Source organism: Caloenas nicobarica, chromosome 13, assembly GCF_036013445.1.
Source record: "Caloenas nicobarica isolate bCalNic1 chromosome 13, bCalNic1.hap1, whole genome shotgun sequence".
Classification (NCBI taxonomy): domain Eukaryota; kingdom Metazoa; phylum Chordata; class Aves; order Columbiformes; family Columbidae; genus Caloenas; species Caloenas nicobarica.
The window spans coordinates 3,991,064-4,014,041 of record NC_088257.1 but is presented as its reverse complement, the minus strand read 5'-3'; the positions used below and the strand labels follow the sequence as shown (position 1 = coordinate 4,014,041).

Sequence of the window (22,978 nt, the reverse complement as noted above, 5' to 3'; positions counted from 1 at the left end):
GTTGGTTTTGGTTTTCTTATTTTCATTTATGGGTTTTTTTCTTTAGCGCCTTGACTCGAGCTTGTCTTTAGTACTTGCCTGGCCTTTGCAGGTCATAGAGGTCCTAGACAGCATTGTGTGGAGCTGGAGGGAGAATTTGGCCCAGGCTCCAGCACTGGGGCGGGCATGGGCAGCCACACAAGGTCTGAGCACCGTAGGTCTGTTTCGAACTCGTTTACTTAGGAATTGGAGCAGGTGGGCTTCTTTCTGACAGAATTCTCGTGCTGAAGTTTTGCTTTTTAATCTTAACTTTTGGTGCCACGTTACTTGGCTGTCGCTTTGCCAGTTTGTTGATTTATTTGTTTTTAATTGCTACCCTCAAATTATGTTAGAGTCATTTGGTTTGCAGGGTCGAGCTCTCAGAAACAGAGAGTTCTTGCCTTCGAGTACGTGTGTGCCCCTCTTGGTACGCGTGCAGTCCTGGGTTACGCGTTCACAAGCTCTTTTTTCCACAGGACCCTGATGGCTTCAGGCTGTGGGATGTGCAGAGCTTGCGTGAGGCGCTCACTTAATGTTGCTTTTCATTCTTGTCGTGCTATTTCCTCGTTGTCCAGCTCCGCGCTGTAGGAGTGTGGTGTTCGGGTAATGGCAGCGAGGAAATGAGGTACAGGGAAGTCCAGAGCCAGATCTTTCATCACTAAGGATGGCTGCTTCCAGTGGCTGGATGTAAGAAATAAATAGGGCATGTGTGTAGGGCTGCTGGAAGGTTTCTGCTTTAACAGAACCACACCATATGCAATGTGTTAAAAGTACTGAGGGCCAGCAAAGTCCTCTCTTTAAGCCTAGAATTAATCTGTGATAAACTTCAGAGTTCTGTTGCATCCTGCTGCTGTGAGGGGAGTACTCTGGTTAAAAAGTGTTTGTCTCCCTGTAGGAGAGTTACTCTGGTTCTTCATTTATTAACTGACGAGTTTAGTGCCATTTCTCTCCTGGCTATAAATAAAATAAAGGAACCAACGCCACGTGATAATTGCTACTCCTTTAAACATTTCTGAAAGAATCTCCTACTACAGACTGTCAATTTGAGGTGTAACCAGCTACTGGTAATGTTATATCCCCGAGACACAATAGGCATGGCAGTGGTTTGTTTGAATGTGGAACAGAAATTTCCTTGGTCAGTTGACATCTTCCTGGTGAGGAGATTAATTCTCCCTGGCTGTCGGTGCCTCCTGCAGGCACAGTCTCCCTGTATGTGCACCGGTGAGAACAGGCTCTCGCTGTTCTGCTGTTCCTGCGCGGCTCATCTTCCACTCACCCCTCTCTGCCATTGAGATTTATGCTGTTTGGAAGACCTTATTTTTTCTCAGAAAAGAGCATGTAGCTGGATTTCACTTGACCATGCGATCTGGTGGTGTCCACCTGCGCTGAAGTGTATTTGTGTCTCGAGCAGATCTAAAGTTACCCGCAAAGGACTTCAGCCATGGTGGGCATCCAGAAAGGATATTTCCATGGTCGGGGCACTGTCCTGGGTTGTGTTACTGCTCAATCGTAAATTTTTGTGGTCCTTAATGTCTTTGGTGCTTTCTTGATGTGATAGCGCTGCATCACCTCCTCATTGTGGTGGTGTGAGCGGGTGGGTGTTACGATGCTGTGGCAGCAGGACAGTGTGCCCAGGCTGTGAGGAGCAGCTCGCTTTGGGTGACAGCCGGTTTTTTTAACAGTCCGTAAGATCCAGAGCTCTCCTGCGCAGCGGATTGGCTCCTGGAAATATTTATTCTAGCATTTGGCTGTGATTGCTCTTACTCTCCTTGTTTCATTTGTATTTGTTCTCTAATCTAGTATTGCTGATTAGGTATGAAATATCTGTGTATCTGATGTTACAGGAAAACCCATGGTTCCTCTAGTAAATATAGATGTTCTGGGTATCTGTCATGTGGAGTCAAACTTGAATGATCGATGCCTTCGCAGTTCACATGGGGCCACGTAGCTCTTTGAAGCTGAACACGTCTGTGTGCAAATAGCAAAACCAGAGGTATTTTATTGCAGATTGGGCAGTCTCAAAGGTGAGCTTTTGCTGAATATAATGGCAGAAACCTCTATGTGATTTCTGCTTTCTATATTTAAAATTTAAAAAAGAAGTTTGGCTGAGAGAGACTTTGTTCAAGCGAAGTCCTGGTTCACGTACTGTCCACAGTCATTAATACTTCACGGCTCTAGTTCAGGTTGTTGCCAGAGGAGTGTAGACTTCACTCAGCTGTTCAGCAGGCAGATTGTGCTCTGTACAGGGTGGCATAATTAGCACATCGCCTGCTACTGCTGCAGGAAGGAATGGCCAACGGTACCACCAAAATCAGCTCCTGCAGGTGCTTTTTTAGGATGTGTGCTGCCTCTCAAGGCCTGCGATCTCCGCTAACCATCTTTGTATTCGCTTGCTGGCGATTTCTTTTGGAAAAGTGCATCTCCCAGAACCTGAGCCTTAATTTTTTCTAACAAATCTTGTGTTATTGAGGGTACAGTGATTGTAGTTCTGCTGTTACAGCTGCTGCTTAGCCCTTGCTAAAATCAACCGTAGTGGCTCGGTTTGAAGCAGTCGTGTTTGACTTAAGGGCAGCGTAGTTGTGTTTTGCATGAAGTCACAGCTCCAGTTGCCTCTTGTAGTACGGCAGCTTCTCCTTGCACCTGCACCCCATTCCCAGGAGTGGGGTTAAACTGTGTGGTGTGTAACAATTATTAGTGGGTTTTCTTTAATATCCCCATGTTAACCGAACAAATCCGTAGCTCACTGAAGAGGTGTCAACTCTGGATATGATTAACAAGCTACTTGAGCCCCAAGGAAAAAAGGTGATATTTTCTGAGTTATAATTGAGACAATGTTTCTTAAAAAGTTATTCTTAACTCAAAAATCAGTATTATGGGTGATGATCAACTTTCAGCCTGGTTGTTTAGAATATACTTCTGTTTTTCTTGCCTGTGACTGACAGCTTCATGTATATAGTAATTTTGATTGTTTTTTTCAGTTATTTGCTCAGGCATTTAGAAAGGCACAGGGAATAGAAACACCTGAAGAAAGAAACTCAATCCTAGCAGAGGGAGTCTTGTCCTGGGAGTTAAAAAAAAAAAAAAAAAAATCAAGTTAATGCCAGTTTTCGTACTAGAAAAACATGACCTATGTTTTGTTCTGTCTGCACAGAGCCATCTGTGCTGTGCAATGCGGTCTTTGCTCAGTAAAATAGGAGTTAAATCCTTTATGGTGGTTAAGGCATTGCCAGAATTTCCAAGTTAATGGGTAGAAAAGGTCTGTAAGAGAGTCTGCTTTGAATTAGAGCAGCAGTTTTCGACCTCTCTTGATTTGTGGACCCCTAAACACTTCCCAGGTGCAGCCTTTTGTCTAGTGAATTTAGACCTATCAACAATAGCGTTGCTTGCTTTCATATAATTTCATGGCATCAGAGTATTTTTTTTTTGCAGCTGTGAGGTTACAGACTGCTGAGTTACAGAACGTGTTGCAAATGTGAGTTCAGCGTCTGACCTGTGTGGATTTTTGAGTCAGACTCCGCGATGCGTTTGTGCTGCTGGGGGAGTGTCACAAGAATGCTCGGGGAAAGTTGCAGTTTGCTTTGCTGAAATAGTTCCTGCAAACTTAAGTGTTATTTTTGGGTGTGTCAGCGTGAGTGAGGTGTTGAGGTTAAGGTCAGGTGGCAAGGTGTGGGACGTCAAAGCGATGGCTTGATGCGGGTGCAGGGATTTAGGGCTTTGTGGTGTTGTGGGGCAGGACGGTGCCTGGTCACCAGGGACGGCTGCCCAGAGCAATTCGTGGTTTAGCCTGCGAGGAAGTCAGTCCAGTGCGGGTGGCATGTCCTGTGCTTTTTAGGTTTGGAGATTTCTGAGCATAGTCCTTGCAGTTGTTTTGGGGGATGATAGGAGCCTCCTTGCTCAGCTTGCGAGATTTGCCGGTGGTGCAGGAGCCACGGGGCTGGGGGTGTGTTACTGGAGACACATGTGAGGCACAGGTGTGTGTTTGGGGTCCCTCAGGAACATGTCACACACCTCCTAGCAGGTGACTGCGAAACGAGAGCCGAACGGTGCCATGAAGGAGTTTGATGTGGCTGCAGAGCTCTGGTGCAGACTGGGAAGTGGGGAGTTGGGGGTCCCACCGGTTCGGTGCTGGGTGGAAGCTTGGGTGTTCCTTGGGCTGATCTGAGCGGGTGCTCCTGATTCCAGTGCCCAGGAGAGGGGAAGATGAAGATGTGGCTGTGTTGGACTTGGAGGCAGGTGCTGGCCGAAGTTCTCTCCGTTCTTACACCAGAACTCTGGTTTCGGTGTGGCTGCTCACAGTACCTTTGCAGCAGTGATTAAATGCGCGACAGAGATAAAGATGGACTCGGTGCACGTCTATCTCGCGTGTGTCCAAAAGCACTGATGAAGCCAGGAGGGATTTCAGCACATGTGCTTTGCCTCTACTGAAGGATGGAAAAGCACTTGTGAAAGTTGACGTGCTGACTTTCTGTGGTTACTGTGCATATTGCATCAAGATCTATTTCACTCGGGTCTTTGGAAGAATGTCAGAAATTGGGGAAAAAGTCCTTGTGTGTCTTCTCTGTCTCCCAGCCCTTGTGAGGGCTGGTGGGCCTGGCCAGGCACCTTCAGTGCTGTTTGTAGCATGGCCCAAGCGGCAGTTTTGTACCAAGTTGACCTGCTCGGCTTGTTGCCCGGTCTCGTTGTGGCTTGGGCAGTGATGAAGCTACACAATCTGCAAATGAATGGCTTGTCCAGCAGCCAGTGGCATCCACAGCTCTGTTTGTGTGGGTGCTTGGTAGGACACTTGTTCTGGGGATCGTGTTCGGTATCGGGCGAGTGCTGCTAGGGTCTTCAGAAAACAAGTTTTATATGTAATAAAATAGCAGTGTAACTGGTATTAACTTTCAGATAGTCATCGGAACTAATGCAATGGGGACTCGTTTTTCATTTTCAGACACACAGAATTTGATTTTTGTGTGTGAGAAACCAGAAATGTTGAGGTGGGTAGAGCAATCCAACACAGTGTTGCATACTAGCCAGAGGATGGGGTGCCTCTTGGTTTGATATTTTTTAGGAAAAAGTGAATGGAGAATTCCTTGCACGAAGATACCTCAGCACACTGGAAACCTCCAGCTGCTTTTTCCAGCTCCTGTAGGGCCTCCAGTGCTGAGCATCCAGCGCGGCGCTTGCCCTGAGCCCTGCTCGGACCTTCCATGTTCTGTTTTGATGGAGGTTTTTCGTGACTTTCCCTCCCACTGTTGGTAGAAAGACAGAAACCTGCCCGTTGCCTAATGTGGGAAGGGCAAGGAGCCCGGTTTGTTATCTCCCTTTAATAGTTCTTCTTGCCATGATGTTACTTTGTTGTGTGATTTTCCCAAGCACCTGTTAGGAGTCCTTCTATTCTGTCTAGTGTGGTGACTGCCCACAGATTTCTAAATAGCACTGAAACAAGTCCATTTCTTCTTAATTTGAGTTGGCCGTCCTCTCACAGTATGATCGCAAGCATGTTTAGGAAGCTGGATTCACAACATGAAGTTGGGAAGACTCTCTGAAGTGTAGGTTTGCAGAACCTGGTGATTAAAGCATGAACTTTCCTCAGGGCATGGTTCTAAGTGCAAGTATCAAGAAATAAATAAGCACACAATAAGTTTATTGCGCTGCTAGTGTTCAGAAATTCTGATGTCATTTTTATTAGGGATCCAGCAAAAGCCGTTGACATTTTAAATGCAAATTAAATCTTAATTTTATGGGAACAGAGCATGTATATTTGTTTCTGTTGTTTTGGAAAAAATGGTTGATTTGGGCAGGGGGATTTGCGTGGTGAATACCACCTCATTTTGAGGAGGTTGCAGTCTTGTGTAAGTGGCGTCTTTGCATTTGGACTAACAAAGTGGGGTCATACCTCCTTCTGCTGTGGGCGAGTGATAATTTCTGCAGAAGATTAAATTTGCAAGCCCAGGTTAAATATTTGTTGCCTTTAAAGAAGCCCATGGAATTAAAAAACAAACAAAAATTAAAAATAATAAAGCCAAAACAAAACCCAACCAATCAAACAGAGAAGCCAACCAACCAACAAGTGTAAGTAGTTAGTTAATTGAACACAAACTCCCAGTTTTTAGCTGTTGAGGTTCTAATACTGAATTCACTCTTTGCACTGCGTGTACGTGTTGTTCTCTAGTTCTGCTTCATTCTGGTTGCAGCTCAGGCTGTGACGGGTACAGCTTACATACATAAATTGGAATAGCCAAGTTTCATTTTGCGCAGTTTGAATCTGGTTTTTGTTTCATGGATTTAGAAACTTCATTTCTGAAAACGAACGTTACGTTTATCAGATGTCTTGCTTGTGAACAATTTGTTTGGTAATATAAAGGAGCACAAAAGTAAGGCTGAAAAGGGAGCAGACCTGATGACCTGGTTTCAGTTTGGGATTTTTGCTAGTTCTCTGACATAAGATATTTGTTGATATTTGTTCTTTGTGAGACTTTGCAAAGTTCTTTGCCTGCAGTTCCTCTGTTGCTTGAAACAATTAAATCTGTATTAAAGAGCCAGATTTAAAGAGAACTTGATTTATCATTTAAAATATATGCAGATAACCAGCGTGGGAGTTTTTCGTCTGCTTCAGGTAGTGGTTTGAAATCGTCTATGTTTGTGTGTCTCTGGATTTCTCTCCATGGGGACAGGGCTGAGATCGGACCGCTCCTCTCCCACCATTGCTGTTGGGTGCATTTCTGGTTATTGGGATGCTGAAGTGGCAGAGCTTTATGTCACACTGCTGTTCTACCCAATCTGCAAGGAAAAGGATCTTGGTTAAGAAACAGGGATGCTGTTAACCAGTTATCTCTGTGTCTGAGGCTTGGTGGTGTCCCCTCGGTACATGCTTTATTTAAAATCTGTACATGTATAACTTCTGAACTTGACAGAAGTGCTTCGGGATGTACAAATTATTCTTTATCAGCTCTCTTTATTTTAACCTTTATAGTAGTTCTTGCGTACGTAGCACCCTTTGCATTAGTAGGCTGCCACAGTCTGGAAAAGAAATTAAAAACGCCCTAAAAAAACAGCCAAAGACAACAAATACCCACAAGCATGTAGATAACAGAAGTTTGGCTTGTATCATAACCTCCACTGTAGTTTTTGCTAGTGAATATTTAATTAGTGAGTATTTAACACCTTGGTGTGATAACGGTCCCAGATAAGAGGCAATATCCTTTTTCAGACACGGACATGGGTCAGACGCCTGTTTGCTTTTGGCTGTGGCGCTGCAGCCAGAGGACGGGAGCGGTGGGGACACCGGAGCAGTGGGGACACCGAGCGTGTTGCCGCTGTGCAGCACTTGGCTTTGCATTGGACTTGGCGCTTGCCGCGAAGTGCCAGTGTGATGATAGTTCTGGTGATGGTTTCAGCAGACAGACCCTGCAGGCGTTGTGGTCTGGGTGGTTTTTTTTCCATAATTACTCCAGTTGGGCTTAGCCCTTTCCTGTGCAGGGGTTTATTCCTTAGAGTGCCGCTGCTCAGCCTGCACCAGTGCAGGTTCAACATCGCAGCCTCTCTCCATAAAGGCTTAACGCTCATGGGCTTTGTAATGGTACTTTGTACCAAGAAAACTTTGATTGATAGCCTCTTTTTGCTTGACTTCAAATGCTTCTTGAGCTATGAAGTAGATATAATTTTATTTTCTTTTAATTTTTTTTTTCAACCAATTTGGTTTTGATTTCAGAAAAGCTTCTTTAAAATAAGAATCTTTGCTAGTGAGAATTTGTTTTTTGGCTTTTATCACAAGCAGTTATTAGTTTCAGTTCTTGACTTTGCTTCAGCGTTGTTCTTAATCTCATCTTCTTTTTATCTTTCCATGCAACATTCACAAGCAAAGATTATTTCCCAGTTCCTGCCTTCTTTCCTTCTATCTGTGTTCGTTCATTTCTCAGTGCATGAAATAATTAAGAGTGGATCACTTGGACTTCTTTACACCTTCCCATCTTAAGAGCAGGACGGTGGTGGGAGTTGGACTTTGACCCAGTGGACTCAGGACAGAGAGATAAGCCTGAGCTCAGAGGGCTGAACTCCTTTGTCTTCAACTGGAAGTTAACTCAGTGAGGTTGAACTTCAGCTGGAGTGAAGCCCCATTCTGTGAAAACTTTAGGGATAGCTTTAGCAGTGCCCTTTCTGGCGAGCTCTGGGAGAGCTTTTAATAGAGAGAATTTGCCTCAGTTGCTGCCCCTCCTTTGCGAGGGCAGAGGGTGAATCACCGGGTTGTGTGATGGTGAAATGGCCTGAGCTGGGAGCATCAAGGCACAGCACACCGTGACCCAACCGGGTGCCTGGTTGTGGAGATACTGCTCATAGCAGAGTGTTTGGCCCAGGCTGATCCAGCTGCCTTCAAATATCATTTCTCCCTCAGGTTTATTTTGTTAGATTTTTTTTTTTTCCCCCTGGTAAAAAGAGCTGTTGATGTTCAGCCGTATGGGTGGGTTGGTGGCTTGTACGAATTAGGTGAACTCCTTGTCATCTCATTCTGTTCAGGGAAACACTAATCATCATTGAACTTTAAGGAAAAAAGGTGGTGCTGAGGAACACAGTGGACTGACCCTCACCAGTTCTAACTGATAAGAAGTAGATACTGGGAACAGCTTGTTTGCAGTCCTGGGGGTAGACGGGCTGTGGGGAGGAGCAAGAGAGCTGCTGCCTCAGGAATGAGTGGGTTTGTAGAGAGCACTGGAGGCTTTTGCCGTGGAGTTGCTGCTGCCCCTGGCGCTGGTGTGTGCGCTGGCTGGTGTGCGGGGTGTGACGGACCTGGCAGCTGCGGGCGCGGTGAGATCTGCTCAGAGATACCCCGGCATCTACTGCAGGGCCCTGGGCAGGTATCTGCTGCTCTTGGTGTCATTGTTTATACCGTGTTGTTTAATTATCGTTCGGATGTGGCTGCCTCCTTTTATTTTCTTCCTTGGCTTCGATTCTGTCCACTTCGTGCCTGAAACAGGCTTGGCAGGATCTTCCATTATTCTCCAGGATCAATGGCTTCCTTCTTGCTTTTCTGCATCCTTCTTGCACACAATCTCTCTTGCTGCCCCAGCCTTTCTCCAAAAGCAAGTTCTATCCCTTGCTTTGTTGAATGATGTCATGTTTGTAACTAAGTCAGGAATAAATTATAAGAGGGCTATTTTGGCCAAGCGTTTCTGTGGTGGCTTTCCAAAGCAGGTCTAAATTTGAAGTGTACAGGGCTGCGATGACTGCAGCTCGGTGCTTTTGCTCTGCACAGCTGGGCTCTTTGGGTACACGATATTGAAAATGCTGCCCTGTGACAATATCGCGTGGCCGGTCGGGCTGTTGTGGCACACAGGGTGTCTGTGCCGGGCTGTGCTGGAGGTGACAGTGCCGCTCTGGTTGTGGCACAGGGGACCAGCGCTGCAGGACAGGTGGACCCCATGGCCACCAGTGTACCTGTGTGTTTGTGGGCTTGTGCTTTGTGCCACCTCTTCCAGCAAGATCAATGGGTTGAACAGCGGCTTCAAGTGACGCAGCCGAGAGTGATTACTGGATAAGTGTTGTTTTCGTCACTTTTAAACAATGTGGTTATTTTAAAGGGAAGAAGATTGGTGAGAGACAGTCGAGGACTGACAGTATGTGTACAATAATAAAATCACTTAGAAATATAAGCTTTCTTTGCTTGATTGGTGATCTTAAAGGTCTGTTGCATATTTGCCTTAAGGTGAGAATTTCGGGAGGGCAGAGATACTGTTTGTGTGGTTGTTTTGTCTATGAGAAAGCCTGCTTCCTCATGAAATACCCAGTCAGTGCTCAGCTTCACTTAGTGAATTGCAAAGACTGGTGTGTTTGGTATAGTACAAATTCAGGAGGTGTTTGTCAAGGTAGAAGTGTTTGTGTAATCCTTCTGCTGAACCTTGGCTGGTGACCCCTTCCTCAGTGACAAGTGGTCATTTGGGATCTTGCACTGTTGGAGAAGACTTGATTAAAAACATCCACAAGTTACATTTTTGTTCTTTCCAAAAATAGCGCAAAGTAATCTGAAATACTGTGTATCACCTAGAGTTTAGGCTATAGTTTGTCCTGTCTGAGCAGCAAATTAATGCCAAACAGTTGATAACAGAGTAGACAGTACTGACTGTCTGATGATACAAAACCCGAGGGAGCTCTGTCCTCCCTCCCTCACCAACCCAGGCTCCTGCCCAGCTTGAATTTCATCATTGTATTTCCACTGGAGTCACAACATGGTACTGAACTGGTATGCAGTGGCTCACAAGTTTTGTTATTATTAAAACACTTGATCATTTCTGTGCTCTGTAGGCAAACACTCGCTGCTCTGACCATATGTAGGGATTACATCTGAAGTTGGTTGTGTTTAAAAAACGTGGGCTTTCCCTTGCTCACCAAAAAGTCGTCATTACTGCAGGGCTCCATTTTTGGCCATCGAGATATATTAGCAATTTGGTCTTGGCATAGTAAACGTTAATTGTAAAAGGAATGAAATTTGTTTTATTCTGACCCAAGAAATAAATGCCTTGGGGGCTGTAATTCTGGCATCACACAGCAGAGTATAAAGGAAGAGACTTGCTGTACCTGGAAATGATAACTGCTGATTTTACTCCTGATAGTTGTGGGTTGGTATTTTATGTTACAAATTTTAAAAGTCCCTAGGAGATATTTTGTTTGTTTGTTTGTTTTGTGGTAATGTATAGGTGTCTCTAGCCAGGTGGCGGGATTTAGGGAGAGTAGAGAGGAAAATCCTGGCTCAAGGCTCTTCCTCGGGCATGGGAACGCGGTGCTGCCCGAGCTGCCTCTTGCACCCACTGGTGGGGCCAACATCTGAGTGCTGGGACGGAGAGAGTAAACTGGGAAGGAATGAGAATAAAAAAGGAGAGAGAACTGTTTAAGCATTGTCTGGAGAGTTTCTCGAAAGCCACATTTTCATCAGGTGCCTGTGTGGGGTATTGGAGGGTGACAAAAGAGTTGATTTAAATGCAGACTTGCCTCTGGACAGGGGTTGTGGGTGTCCCTCAGATTGGATCAGTGTGAATGGCTTTGGCAAATCTCCAGCACAGTTTTACTGCTCCATCCAGCTGCCTGTGCTCAGGTTACAGTTGTCAGTAAGACGCACATACATTGTGTGTGTACTGGGCACCACATTGGAGATCACTGGTTATGATATACGTGTGCACTTTAAAGCCTAGAGTTGAAAAATGTTTAAAAAAATTTGAGGCAAAAGTCACCTTTAGAAGAACACAAGCTGGAAATAGACTGAAAAAATAAGGTTTTTGCGTCTGGAAGTGCATCCGCATTTTAAAAGCCACCAGCAAAGGCAGTACCTCTGGTTCCCGTGCTCACGGATGAGTATTTTTGTTCCAGAAAAGGGTGTTTGTGGCGGTGGAGGCTGCAGTGGCACGACGAGGGGCTGCACCCGGTGCTGCTTCATGTGCCCGTTCTGAGCTCCTGCCCAGCTGTAAGTTGTGTGGCTTTTGATGATTGAGTGAGAAGAATTCCAGCAATGTTGTCTGTAGCATCATTACCTGCTTTTTTCCACGTAACAGAGGACTTAATTATTTTGGATTTTCTTCAACCACCTGAAGAAAACCCATTAAACTCAACCTGAAGTGGAATATACCTTTTATTAGAGAGGTCTGTTATGTTTTAGTTGCTAGGATGTTGAGCTGTGAATTGCAAGAGCCGTGCCGCAGGAACGGTGGTGAGAGGGACGGAGAAGTGAAGCGGGAAGGTGCGTAGTTGTGCTGTGACGGCTTTAACAAGGAGCAGATTGCTGATTCTGGTTGGCAAAAATACCTGCAGCACTTCTTAGAGCTCGTAAAACGCTGAACCCACCTGGGACATGTTGGCTAGTGAGCAGGCAGGACACCCCGCAGTGGGCGCGGGGACTCGTGTGGCTGTGGAAACCTGTTGTACCCTGTCTTGGCTTAATTAGTCGCGATGCCAGCGAGCTCCTGAGTCCTCCTGTGGGCAGAGCTGGTGCCGCGTCCAGCCGGAGGGTGTGCTGGACAAACGGGTTTCCCCCCCGCTCTCCTCCACAGCGGGACACAAACGGTGTTAAGCAGCGTCAGGTTTTTGTGTGTTGAAGGATTTTGACGTTCTCGAGGTCGCTGCGCGGCCTTGGGAAGCAGAGTGGGTTTGGGTGACTCCTGTAGAGCTGATGCTTGTGTGTAGGTTTTGGAGTCAGGCAAAGTCTGTGTGTCCGTCTGTCCTAGAGGGAGGACGACTGCTATTGAGCTCCCTTTCTTCCACTCTGCCGTTTTGGGGCAGAGCAATGACAGTTATGCTCATCTAAACTAAAAGTTTCTGATTATACCTGCCTCTGGCTTCAAATACTTTGGTTTAAAATACTTCATGGTGAAGCTTTTCCCTGAGCACATCTGAGAAGCAGGGAAATTATTAGCTTGTACATACCAACTTTTTTTTTTTTTTTTTTAAATTGATAAACACTTGATTTGCTGTTCTCATCACTTCCTTCCAGTCAGGAGTATTTCATTGTCTCTCACTACTACTTTTTTTCCTGCACGATGCAACCTTTGAAATGAACAAATTGGTGTTACTGAAGTACTGAGGCTTAGTAGTGACTCCAAATATTTACCTGCTCAAATGTGTGAAATCTGAGTGCAATCGTTTACCAGAGGTCATGTTCCTTACTAAAAAAATAACCAAAAACCTCTCAAACCCTAGTTTATTGTTGTGTTCTTTCAGAAGGATATTCTTTGAAGGCATTAGAGCCACCAAGTAAAATCAGGACTTGCTTTTTAGTGTAAATGTCTCTGGTGGCCAGATGTCATCTGGGGAGGCAAATATCTTTAAAAGCATCTGGAGCTTTAGTGATTTCTTGTGTTCTGATTTTTCCCCAAAGATCCAAGCCAAGAAGAAACCTACTCCAGTGAAGTATGAAGTTGGGGATCTTGTTTGGGCCAAGTTCAACAGACGCCCATGGTGGCCATGCACGATTTGTCATGACCCAGTGCTGGACTGTCACTCAAAAATGAAAGGTACTGTACCTACTCAGACCACAAAGTGGAGGTGGTGTGTATGGCAGGGTGCTGCAGTTTGTCATTAATGTGAAAAAACACTTCTGGCCCTTGAAAGGTGTGAAGAAATAGGCTCTACTGTGGAAGACCCGGATCCTTAAAGTTAGGCCTAGATCAGGGAGGTGACAGGAGGAAGATGCGGCTGAGGCTTGATGGAAGGTGGCACGTGTTGGACACGGAGGCTTTTCCCAGAGTATAGGAAGGATGAGTAGGTGGGCTGAGCACAGAGCAGCCTCTCAAAGATCTGCAGAGAAAAAGGAGGTGGAGCAGAGAGGGGAGGACAAGGATGGGCAAGCAGAGCTGGGAAACCTGGAGTGCGTGAGGACATGGAGTGTCGGCCAGGCTGGGAGAGAGGGAGGCGGGGAGGCTCCAAAAAGCGGAGAGGGGGGTCGCGCAGTGGAGCTCGGAATGCCTGAAGGTGTGCTGGGAACATGTGAGAGGGGGTGACTTTTTTTTTGGTCTTGTTTGGCACAAGGAGGCAAGGGGCTGTTTCTGGGGAAATAATGGAAAAACCTGGAGATGGAGCCATGTATGTGAAAGTTTAGGGCATAGTGTGTCTGAGAGAGAGACGAAGAGCCAGGTGAGGGGAAGAGCTGGGGGAAAGGAGACAGAGAAGTGTAGGTGAGTGATCGAGAGAACAGAGGGGAAGTGATTTTTTTTGAAATTGCAGCTCGTTTGAAGGCTGTCACTGCGCTTTTTAGAATCCCACTAGCTGCCATGGGGAGACAGCAACAAGTGGAAGGCTTATGTATTCTTGGTTTTCGCTTCTGATTCTTTTTGTCCTGTGGGCAACTGGAAACCCCTTGAAATGGTGCCGTCTGCCACTGGCAGCTCTGTAGGCTGGTGAGGTTGCCCCTCACCCATGTATTTCTCTCCAGTTTTTGTGGCCCTCACTAGCCAAAGCACCAAGTGACTTTTTTTTAGAGTGGCCATAGCTCAGAGCCCTCTGCTATTTCTCTAGAGACATGAAGTAGCTTTTCCTACATTGCGTTTACATCATGCCCAAGTCTGGTTGCTGTAGTCTCCTTACTTGCTATCTCTCCACCTTCGTCCTTTGGGAAGCATCCATCCTGATTCTAGATAATACTGAATGTACTGTTTCAAATAGTCCCTTTTGGACTCTCAAATTCCTGTCAAAGATGTTGCTGGAAAATATGCCAGACATATATTCTCTCCCTGCATCTCCCTCCATGAAATTTTGGACATTTAATGCATATAGCTGTCCAGTAATCCCCTCTCAGAAGAATGATTTCTAATAACGGAATTCTGCAGGGAGGAAACATGCTATTAACAAATTCCAGCAAGGTCTGACCTCCAGCTCCGTGATAGAATCTCCCATCATGTTTTACCTGTGTTCAAACCAACAGAGCTCTGGGGAAAATGGCATTTTCCAGTTGTGGCTGTGTGGAATCTGTTCATCTCCCCCATGCCAAGGTGGCAGAGCGGGTGGTTCTGAACTCCGGTGCTTTTGGGCAGGGGCAGCTGCCAGGCTCTGTGCCCTCTGTAGGAAGCACAATCCTCCTGCCTCGGCTCTCCTGTTGCCAGGGGAATGAGCCCTTCAGAACAAGGCAGGTCGCTTCAAATTCATCACTTGTGCAGAAACCTCTTCTCCTCTTAGGTTTGAGACGTGGTGTTTTGTTTAAAGCAGTTTGCTTTTTCTCAGCAAGCTCTTGACTCAAAGATTTTTGGAGCTGGAAGGTGAAGGCTCAGTGGCTTGAGTTCCAGTGCTGTGAATGGGAAGGAATAAGTCTGTCATCTTTGGCCTTGGTTTGATGTTGCCCTGGTTGTTATTTGTCATCCTCTCGGTGGCCTTGGTTGGAATCTCAATGTCACATTGCTAAAGACTGGGCTGTGCTGGCACTCCTGGAAGGGGCAGCACAAACCAAACAGGCTGCAAAGTCTGGCTGTGTGTGCAGAGGGTGAAGGTGTTCCCAGGAGAACATGAAGCACGCTGCAGTGGAATGCAGGGACAAGTTCCTATCCCTTGTTCAAGACTCGTTTGCTCTGTTGTAATGCTCGTAACCTGTCCTTTTTCACCAGCACACCCAGTACTGGTTCAGTTCTTAACCACACCATGTCCGTTCACCATTCTCGCACAGAAAACACCTTTGAAAGAATCTTTGATTGCATCCGTATGATTTTCTCCTCTTGCTCTGCACCTTTGTGCCCAAAGTATGGAGATACTCATTGCAACTAACATTTTGTCGTGTTGCACCTGGTCCTTCTAGAGTATGTGTGTACTTATTTAAATACTCTTAATGTTTTATGTCCTGAATAAGAGTTTGGGAACAAAGCATTGAACAAGATGGGATATATCATAGTGGGGGAGGTTCCACCTGTATGAGTAAATCCTGTCCAGAAAGATGTAATTTCTGGGTGTTGACAGCACACTGCTGCCTTTTCCCAACAGTCACATGGACTGGACTGTTTAATCATTAATCAGAGAGTAGCAAAAAAGAAATGTCCTGCATAGGATGTTGTGTCTCCCAAAGAAAAAGAAATATTGGGATAGTTCTGCTTTTTTTTTTTTTTTTCAGCCAAACTGTAGTCTTTGCTCTAGGGAGATGGCCCATCTTAGACCCATTAATCAATTGTTTGTAAGAAAATAAATTAGACAGTAGCAACACAGAGATCAAAGGGGTCTCTCTTAGTTCTGAGTAGGAATCCCCAGAACTGGCTTTCGTGTGAGAATGTTACTAAGCAAAAAGTAGTTAAAAATTAATTGGCAAACTGTTACTGCTTTCTGTGCTTCTTTTTGTGTGTCTTTTTTCTGTTATATGCAAGGGGTAATTCTGTTAAATTTCTCAAAATAGTTTCCAATCGGAGACCTTACCGAGAGTACTATGTGGATGCCTTAGGAGAACCTTCAGAGAAAACCTGGGTTGCTGGGAAAGCTATTGTCCTCTTTGAAGGAAGACATCAATTTGAAGAGCTGCCTGTTCTCCGGAGGAGAGGAAAGCAAAAGGAAAAAGGCTACAAACATAAGGTGAAAGATGTGTTTTCTCTATGTTTTTGATTCTTTGAATCTGCACAGTACAAAGCGTTCCTTTATCCTGGAATCGCACTTTGACAGCTTTCTTCTGTGGCAGCGACTGCAGCAACACAGCCAGGGAAGTGGTTTGTTGCATCCTTACAACAAGCACAGTTTATAAGCTGCCAGGAGTTTTTAGGCTCTCTTTCGTCTCGGGGTGTGACCTGCTGCTGTTCTTGACGTGGACAGTTCTGAGAGGCAGAGGAGTCCGGTCTCTGTCGCTGTAAGATCTGTTCAGTGCGCAGCCCCCTCCTGACGTGTTGCTGAGCGCTCCTACATGACTCCCTGTGCTCTCTGGCAGCCTCTTTTGGCTGATGTGAAGCAGAGGTGGAGTTGCATGCTTCGCTAGGTCACTGGCTGAGATAAAGCAGTGGGTATTTTAGCTCTGCTTCGGTAATTCTCTTTATAGAAAGCTGTTAGGACTTATAATTTCACTTGGGAAACGCTTTGCCGGTGAGCCTGTGGGAATGAGTTTTGTGGCTCATCACATCATCTCCATTTCCAAATGTAACAGCCCTGAGCAGTTGTAGCCAGTATAATGGAACGTGACCTAGGGCTCTATTCTCCTTCTGAAAGGTGTCTGGAGAAATTAACGTTTTAGAAATGCTGAAGTGAAGAAGTACAGAGGCTACTGCATTACTGTAAGAGAGCAAATAATCATACTAGGCAACCGTGTCTGATTTCTGTTTTTTTCCAGGAGATTTATTAGCAGTTACATACTTATTTAATCTCATGGTTTTGCACTTACATAAGTACATAACTGCTCTTGCAGATGGGAGTTCCCAGGCGTAATGCTCTCACTTAGTTTTCCTTTTTCAAGGGTATGTTCGGTATCTTGTCTAAAGACTTCTCTCCTTGTGTTCCCAGCCCCATAACAACTAGTTACATGCTCCCAAGTAACTTCCCTGCTCCTTGAAGTGCTGCAAGGCTGGAGTTTCATCCTATATGTAAATGGCAGTGCCGGTGTGGCTGCAGTAGAGGGAATCAAATGTTCGTTGCTCGCATAAACGTCTAGGTTTGCATCCTGGAAGCCAAGATCTGATGCAAAGCTGAGAGTCTTTGGCTGGTTTGCTGTCAGGCTCCATGAAACCTCTTAATCTGCTGAGATTTTGTTGGTGTAGGGTTTTTTTTAAAGGAAAAGTGTCAGAAATTTGAGTTGTTCCTCCTGTCTTGAAATATGTTTTGATTTTAGAAGCCGTTGTGAAGCCTTTGATTTGTTGTTGTGGAGCCAAAAACTACGCAGGCAGATAAGAAACAAGTTTCTTGCTGGTTTTAGATGTTAGCAGAAGTTCCTGTCCAGTATGAAGAGGGCTCTTTGTTTTATGGTAAAGGTGCAGAGTTAAAGCTGGGAGACTTCTCAGTAATGGATGTCCTGAATTTGATAGGGTACACTTTAGATGTGTGTGTGTATCTCATGTTTGTACCAAGATGAGTTGATGGAAAGGGAATATTGAATCGTGCTCTGAGTTCAAGGCATGCAGGAAGAATCATGAAGGAGGAAAGCAAACATGACTGCTCAAATATTTTGAGGAAAATCATGCTGCATTTGCTTTGAGAGGCCTGTTGGCTGTTCCTTTGTGTTTCTGTGCCAGAGATCCATACTATATGCATTCCCCTTTATGTTCAGGCTTTGCTGGGATGCCAGGACATCTGGTTCCTGGGAGACCTGTGCTTGCTGGGACCTTTTTGCTGTTTCGGGAACGCACAGGGGTTTTTATTAGGCTCAGCGGGAGTGTGGGTTACTTACCCAGGAGCAATATTTTCTGTGTCCATTATGCACAGTCTCTGGGAATCCATGTGATTGTCTTAAAGATGGAAAATGCAGCTTTTTCACTCTGTTCTGTGCCTTGTGCACCTCAGTCTCACTTTTACCTTGTTATGTGCTCATTTTTTTTCTCTCTTTTTTTTTTTTTTTTTTTTTTACCTCTTCCTCCTCCACCTTTAAGGTTCCACAAAGATTTATGGCTAAATGGGAAGTCAGTGTCGGACAGGCAGAAGACCTTCTTCTTGGAGGGCCAGAGGATCAGAAGTGCAGCCAGAACTCCAGCGAGCTGGACAGCGAGAAGGAAGCGCAGACGGAATACTACGCCAACGGCCCTGGAGCAGAAAGGGACAGGCAACTGAATGGCTGTTTTAAATCCTTGACGTTTGACTCCAGACTTCCAACCAGTGGAAAAGGAAAATTGCACATGAAGCCACATCTGAAAAAAAGCTCTGACAGCAGAAAAAGGACTAGAGTAAAAAAGAGTGGCACAAGAGTGGAAGGATCTAGGGGAGAAATCCAAGGGAAAATGACAGAGAGCATAGTTAGAAACATGATTGTTGGAGACCTTCCAGATAAACACGCATCTCATGAACTTCGCCGGATTGCCAACAGCCTAACAGTGTCTGGCAGCACCAGGGAAAACCATTTGCTTTCCTCCTTTGGAGAAAGACGTTTTGAGAAGACACCTCTGAAACCGGACTATGAGAATCGTAAAAGTGATGCTCTGAAGAATGCTCTCCAAGGAGATTTGTTTTCCAGTGCATCTTTGGAGAGAGAGAAGAGTTCCCTGGGCATTTTGTGCAGCTCCAAATTACAAATACACTATTCTGCATCTGATGCTGGTATTGAGAAAAAGCAAACTGAATCAGATTCATCCTCGTCCCTCTCAGATGGTGGGAACAGTGATGTAGATACCATGGACCAAAGTTCAGAGAGAGCCTCTAGTGCTCTTGAAGTTAGTGATTCTTCAGATAAAGTGGAGAAGGAATTTCCTGTGACGTCAAGTGGAAACATTAAGCTTTCCATGTATCTTTCTCAGAAGAGCAACAGAAGGGCCAGGAAGAAGTCATACAGAGATTGCAAACCTCTGGGAGGTTCGGTGACCAGCAGACTTGATGGTGAATTTGCGGATGGGGAGCTTGAAGTAGGCTTCTCTGATGCAGAGATGTCATTGACGGCACTTGAGTGCTCTTCAGATGTGAGAAATGACAATCTTTCCCTAGCAAACAAGCACACTACTCCCCAAAGCGTTTCCAAGGACAGCTCCTGGCCTGCTGTTGTAAATCAAGCAATCTTAAAACCGAAAAGCATGAAATTGCCCCGAATCAGGAGTATAAAATGCAAACATAAAGAAAAAGTTACCGGCTTGGAGCCTTCTCTTGCAGAAGAGGAGGGTGACGTGAATCGCTGCTCTTCTGATACCAAAGGTTTCTCTGGCCTTCAGAGAGATTCTCTGCAGAGAAGCGGAAAAGCTGATGGTCAGAAACTGTTAAACAACATGCACGAGAAGCCGCCCAGGGGTTCTGCTGAAATCGAAACTGCTGTGGTGAAACACGTCTTGTCAGAGCTGAAGGAGCTGTCGTCCCGGTCCATGGGTGACAATGCTGGTGACTCTGGCACTCCAAAGGCCACAGTACCTTTGCTCTTCTCTTCTGCCTCTGGTCATGGTCGTTTGCCTATTGAGCCAGATTACAAGTTCAGCACCTTGTTAATGATGTTGAAGGACATGCATGACAGTAAGACAAAAGAGCAGCAACTGATGACTGGTCAAAATATAGTCCCGTTTCGAAATACCAGCACAACTGACAGTTCTGGAAGCAATTCTGCAAGTGGTCTCAAGTCCTTGTCTGTTGTAGGTCCCCCATATAAAATAGAAAAAAATGGAGGTTGCGTCCAGGAAACAGTAAATCCAAACTCCGCTCTAAGCAACTCCTCATTTTCACGCAATCCTCCAACCAAGTTGACGGGGATTGGTACTAGTAAAAGGGAGCCCACAAGTACTGCTTTTTCTGGGACAAACGGCACGAATTGCGTGCCCAAACGCAACTGTTCAAAATCTAAGCAGTCATCAAAGCTTGGAGATAAAAAAGTTTCAAACAGAAAGGACTTAAAACCAGGAGGGCCAAGTAAGTTGCTAAGTCGGTTATCCAGAGATTCAGGAGAACATGCATTCCGCGTGCACGGTTCGGTTACCAGTCCTCTAGGTAATGAAGCAGAAGATACTGAGAGGAAGGAGTCTGTTGATTTAACAGAACATTCAACTGATGAAGACTCTGCCTGTTTATCTGATGACAATTTAGATCGTATTGGAAGGAGTCCTGAAGCTGGTAGAAATATTGAGAGCTGCACTTCTGCTGAAAATGGGGAGAGTCCAGACTTGGATTCAGAGGCAAATAGTGAGAGCTCTCTTGGTGATGAGTCTAATGATATAAATCACGTAGCACCCAAAAAGCGATGGCAGCGTTTTAACCAAAGCAGTGCTAGATCTAATAAGCACATCAGTAGATCTAGGGAACAAGGAAACTTGGAGAGTGCCTTTGGCCTGAATTCTCGTGGCTTTTCACTGAAGGGAAAACAGTGCTTGGGACGTAGGCATTCCCCTCATTCAAAGGTGCTTGAGGGAGACCTGACAGGTCAGGACTATGAGAATCGTTTAGACGTAGTTGAGAAGCGTTTGAATGTATGTGGTAAGCCAAACAACAGTGTGATGGACTCAGAAACAGAGCTTGGCAACTTTGCTCCCCAGTCTGAATTCTCTGCACAAGGTAAGGGAGCTGGACTTGCGCCAGAGCGTGTATTTGTATTCATTTTATACTGTTTTCATTTAAAGCATAAGTTATGGAACTTGAGGCTGTTTGACAACACGGAGATGTATATGTCTGCGCTGAAGAGAGCGTAATGTGTTGGTTTGGGGTTCTCTGTAAGCCCAGAGAACAAGGTGGCGCAGCAGATATGGGATTTTGCTTAGCTTTTTGGTCAGAAAGTTTAAATACACTATGAATCATTAGTTCCTCCACAGTGAAAGGTAAATTAACATCCTTCAGAGTTGTGGGTGTTTTTTTTAAAAAAACCAACTTGTTCCCTCATGATGTGTTCCTTAGAGCCACGTGCTTGCTGTTGGCTGGAGAGATCAGTGCTACAGAGTTGTGGGAAACTGGGCCTCAATGGCTGCTCTTTTTTTTTTTTTTTCTAGAACTGTTTGACATCAGAGTCCGTCTTTGGTTTGTTCCATAGCATTTCATCAAGACAGTGTATTGGCTGGGGTTTTTTGGCATTTTAGTGTGGAAGTTTATTAGCTGCTAATAACAAATTGGGGAATCCCACAGATTTCCAAGGTCACACAGCCTTGTCTGTCGCACTGGGATGGGGACATTTGATAAAGACAAAAATAAAAGGTGTGCGTGGAGGGAATAGGTCCAGCAGAACCACGTTCAACTCACACCATCCTCAGGCTTCTGCAAAGAATCTGGGGAAGTAAACCTTAATGAAAACAACCAAGTGAACTTTTCACATAGATTTCACCAAACTAAATTGCTCTCATCTATTTGCAGTATCATAAATTAACGTAACTTGATAGAACTTTGAACCTGGGTGCGTTTTGTCACTTATATGTTCCGTCGGTGCACATTTTGGTGTGTGTATTTTGCTATTAGTGGTTGCTGGAGGTTGCCTGTACCTCTGTTTCGGTGTGGAAAAAGGCTTAGTGGTTGTAGGACCTGCCCAAGGCGAGTCACAGCAGGCACAGAAAACGAGTCCGTAGGGTGTAACACATGGGATAAGAGTTCTAGTTTGAAATCATGACAAGCTTAAGCATTCACTGCCTCTTCTGGCTGTGGCTACATGTTTTTGAGACAACCCTTGACAGAGCAGCTGAGGGGCTGTGCCGGGGCTGTTGCAGGAGCGTCCCAACCCGCCGGAGGGAACGAGTTCTGTTTGCACTGACATGCAGCCAAATTCTCGTGGCTTCATGACAGTTTTGCAGTTGAAGCATCCCTGTAACGTTGCTACACGAGATGTAGATGCAAATCTGCAGAGAGAGACAGAGCTGTTGAGGAAGGCAGCAGGTCCTGGGCAAGGTGACATCGGGGAGAGGAGTGCAGAGGGACAAAGCGAGGGCCTGGCTTTGCTTGTAGAAGTGACAGGTCAGCAACCGCAGTGTAATCTAATTCCCCTGCCCTAAATAGCGTGTGAGCCTTGAAGCAGAGCTGGACCTTGTTTGGGCCCGTGTGCCCCAGGAGGCACTGGAGCTGCTGGTGGTGGTGCGTGAATCTCTAATGCCAAGAAAAGCCCATTTGTAGAAACCAGTCTTCCTTTTCTATCAGCCAAGGCCAATTCTGTAGAAAGTAGAGAGCATAATGCTGTAAGCCAGACTAACAGCAGCTTCCAGAAGAGGAGCTGCTTCTCTCTGCCAAAGCTTTGAGAAGAGGTGGCTGATCCTTGTCCGCAGCAGAGTATCGGTGTGGGAGATCACAACAGGTTGCAGTCACGACTACATGGCTTTTGCTGCAACCTTCGAGGTGCAATTTAGAGCAAATAAGGCAGAAGTTAATACCAGTGGAATTTGCTGACATAAAACATTTTTATAAATAATAGTTTCATCAGGTACCTGATTTGCCAGTGCCAATCGAACCGCATTTCGGATTCTTGTACAGGATTTGCTTTGGAGAAAAAAATGCGGTTAAGCCAGCCCTTCTGGCACAGCGCTGTGCTCCACTGGGGCTCTAAATAGCTGCCCAGTGAGGATACTCCTCTTGTAATTGCTTATGTACTGAAATGTGTATTTCACCCAGACACCTGTGCAGAGCGTTAATAGAGGCTGAAAATAGCTGTGTTTTGAGAAAGTTGTTCTTTCTCTTTAGGCCAAGTTTGACGTTTTCATGCATGTTTAACCACAAAGCCACAATAAAGTGTAGCGATCTTGTCCAACATCCCTGTTCTGAAGTGTTGCGCTGGAATGCTTTGTTATAAAATGTTTCCGTTTTAAAGAAGAAAAAGCCATCTCCTACATGTGAAAAGAAGCAAAGAGAATATTTACCGTTTGTTCCTAAACTTCCAAGAGACCGCAGATGTTTTCATGACTAGGAGAAATCTTCTGACAATATTATTTAATAATTTTGAAAACTGATGAAGGGGAAAAGTCAAAGGTAC

At 45.3% G+C, this 22,978-nt stretch overlaps 1 protein-coding gene across 3 annotated transcripts in view; it reads left to right on the top strand.

Moving 5' to 3' along the window:
- Positions 1 to 22,978, top strand: part of NSD1 (nuclear receptor binding SET domain protein 1) — a 62,693-nt gene that overhangs the window by 3,698 nt on the left and 36,017 nt on the right. Inside the window, exons 3-5 of one of the 3 annotated variants that reach the window (XM_065644172.1) lie at positions 12,860 to 12,995; positions 15,848 to 16,020; positions 18,012 to 19,956. In XM_065644172.1, the coding sequence (XP_065500244.1) occupies positions 12,860 to 12,995; positions 15,848 to 16,020; positions 18,012 to 19,956 (2,254 nt within the window). Of the gene's footprint in view, positions 1 to 12,859; positions 12,996 to 15,847; positions 16,021 to 18,011; positions 20,596 to 22,978 lie in introns of all 3 variants that reach the window. The other 2 variants (XM_065644170.1, XM_065644169.1) reach the window with 2 other exon arrangements.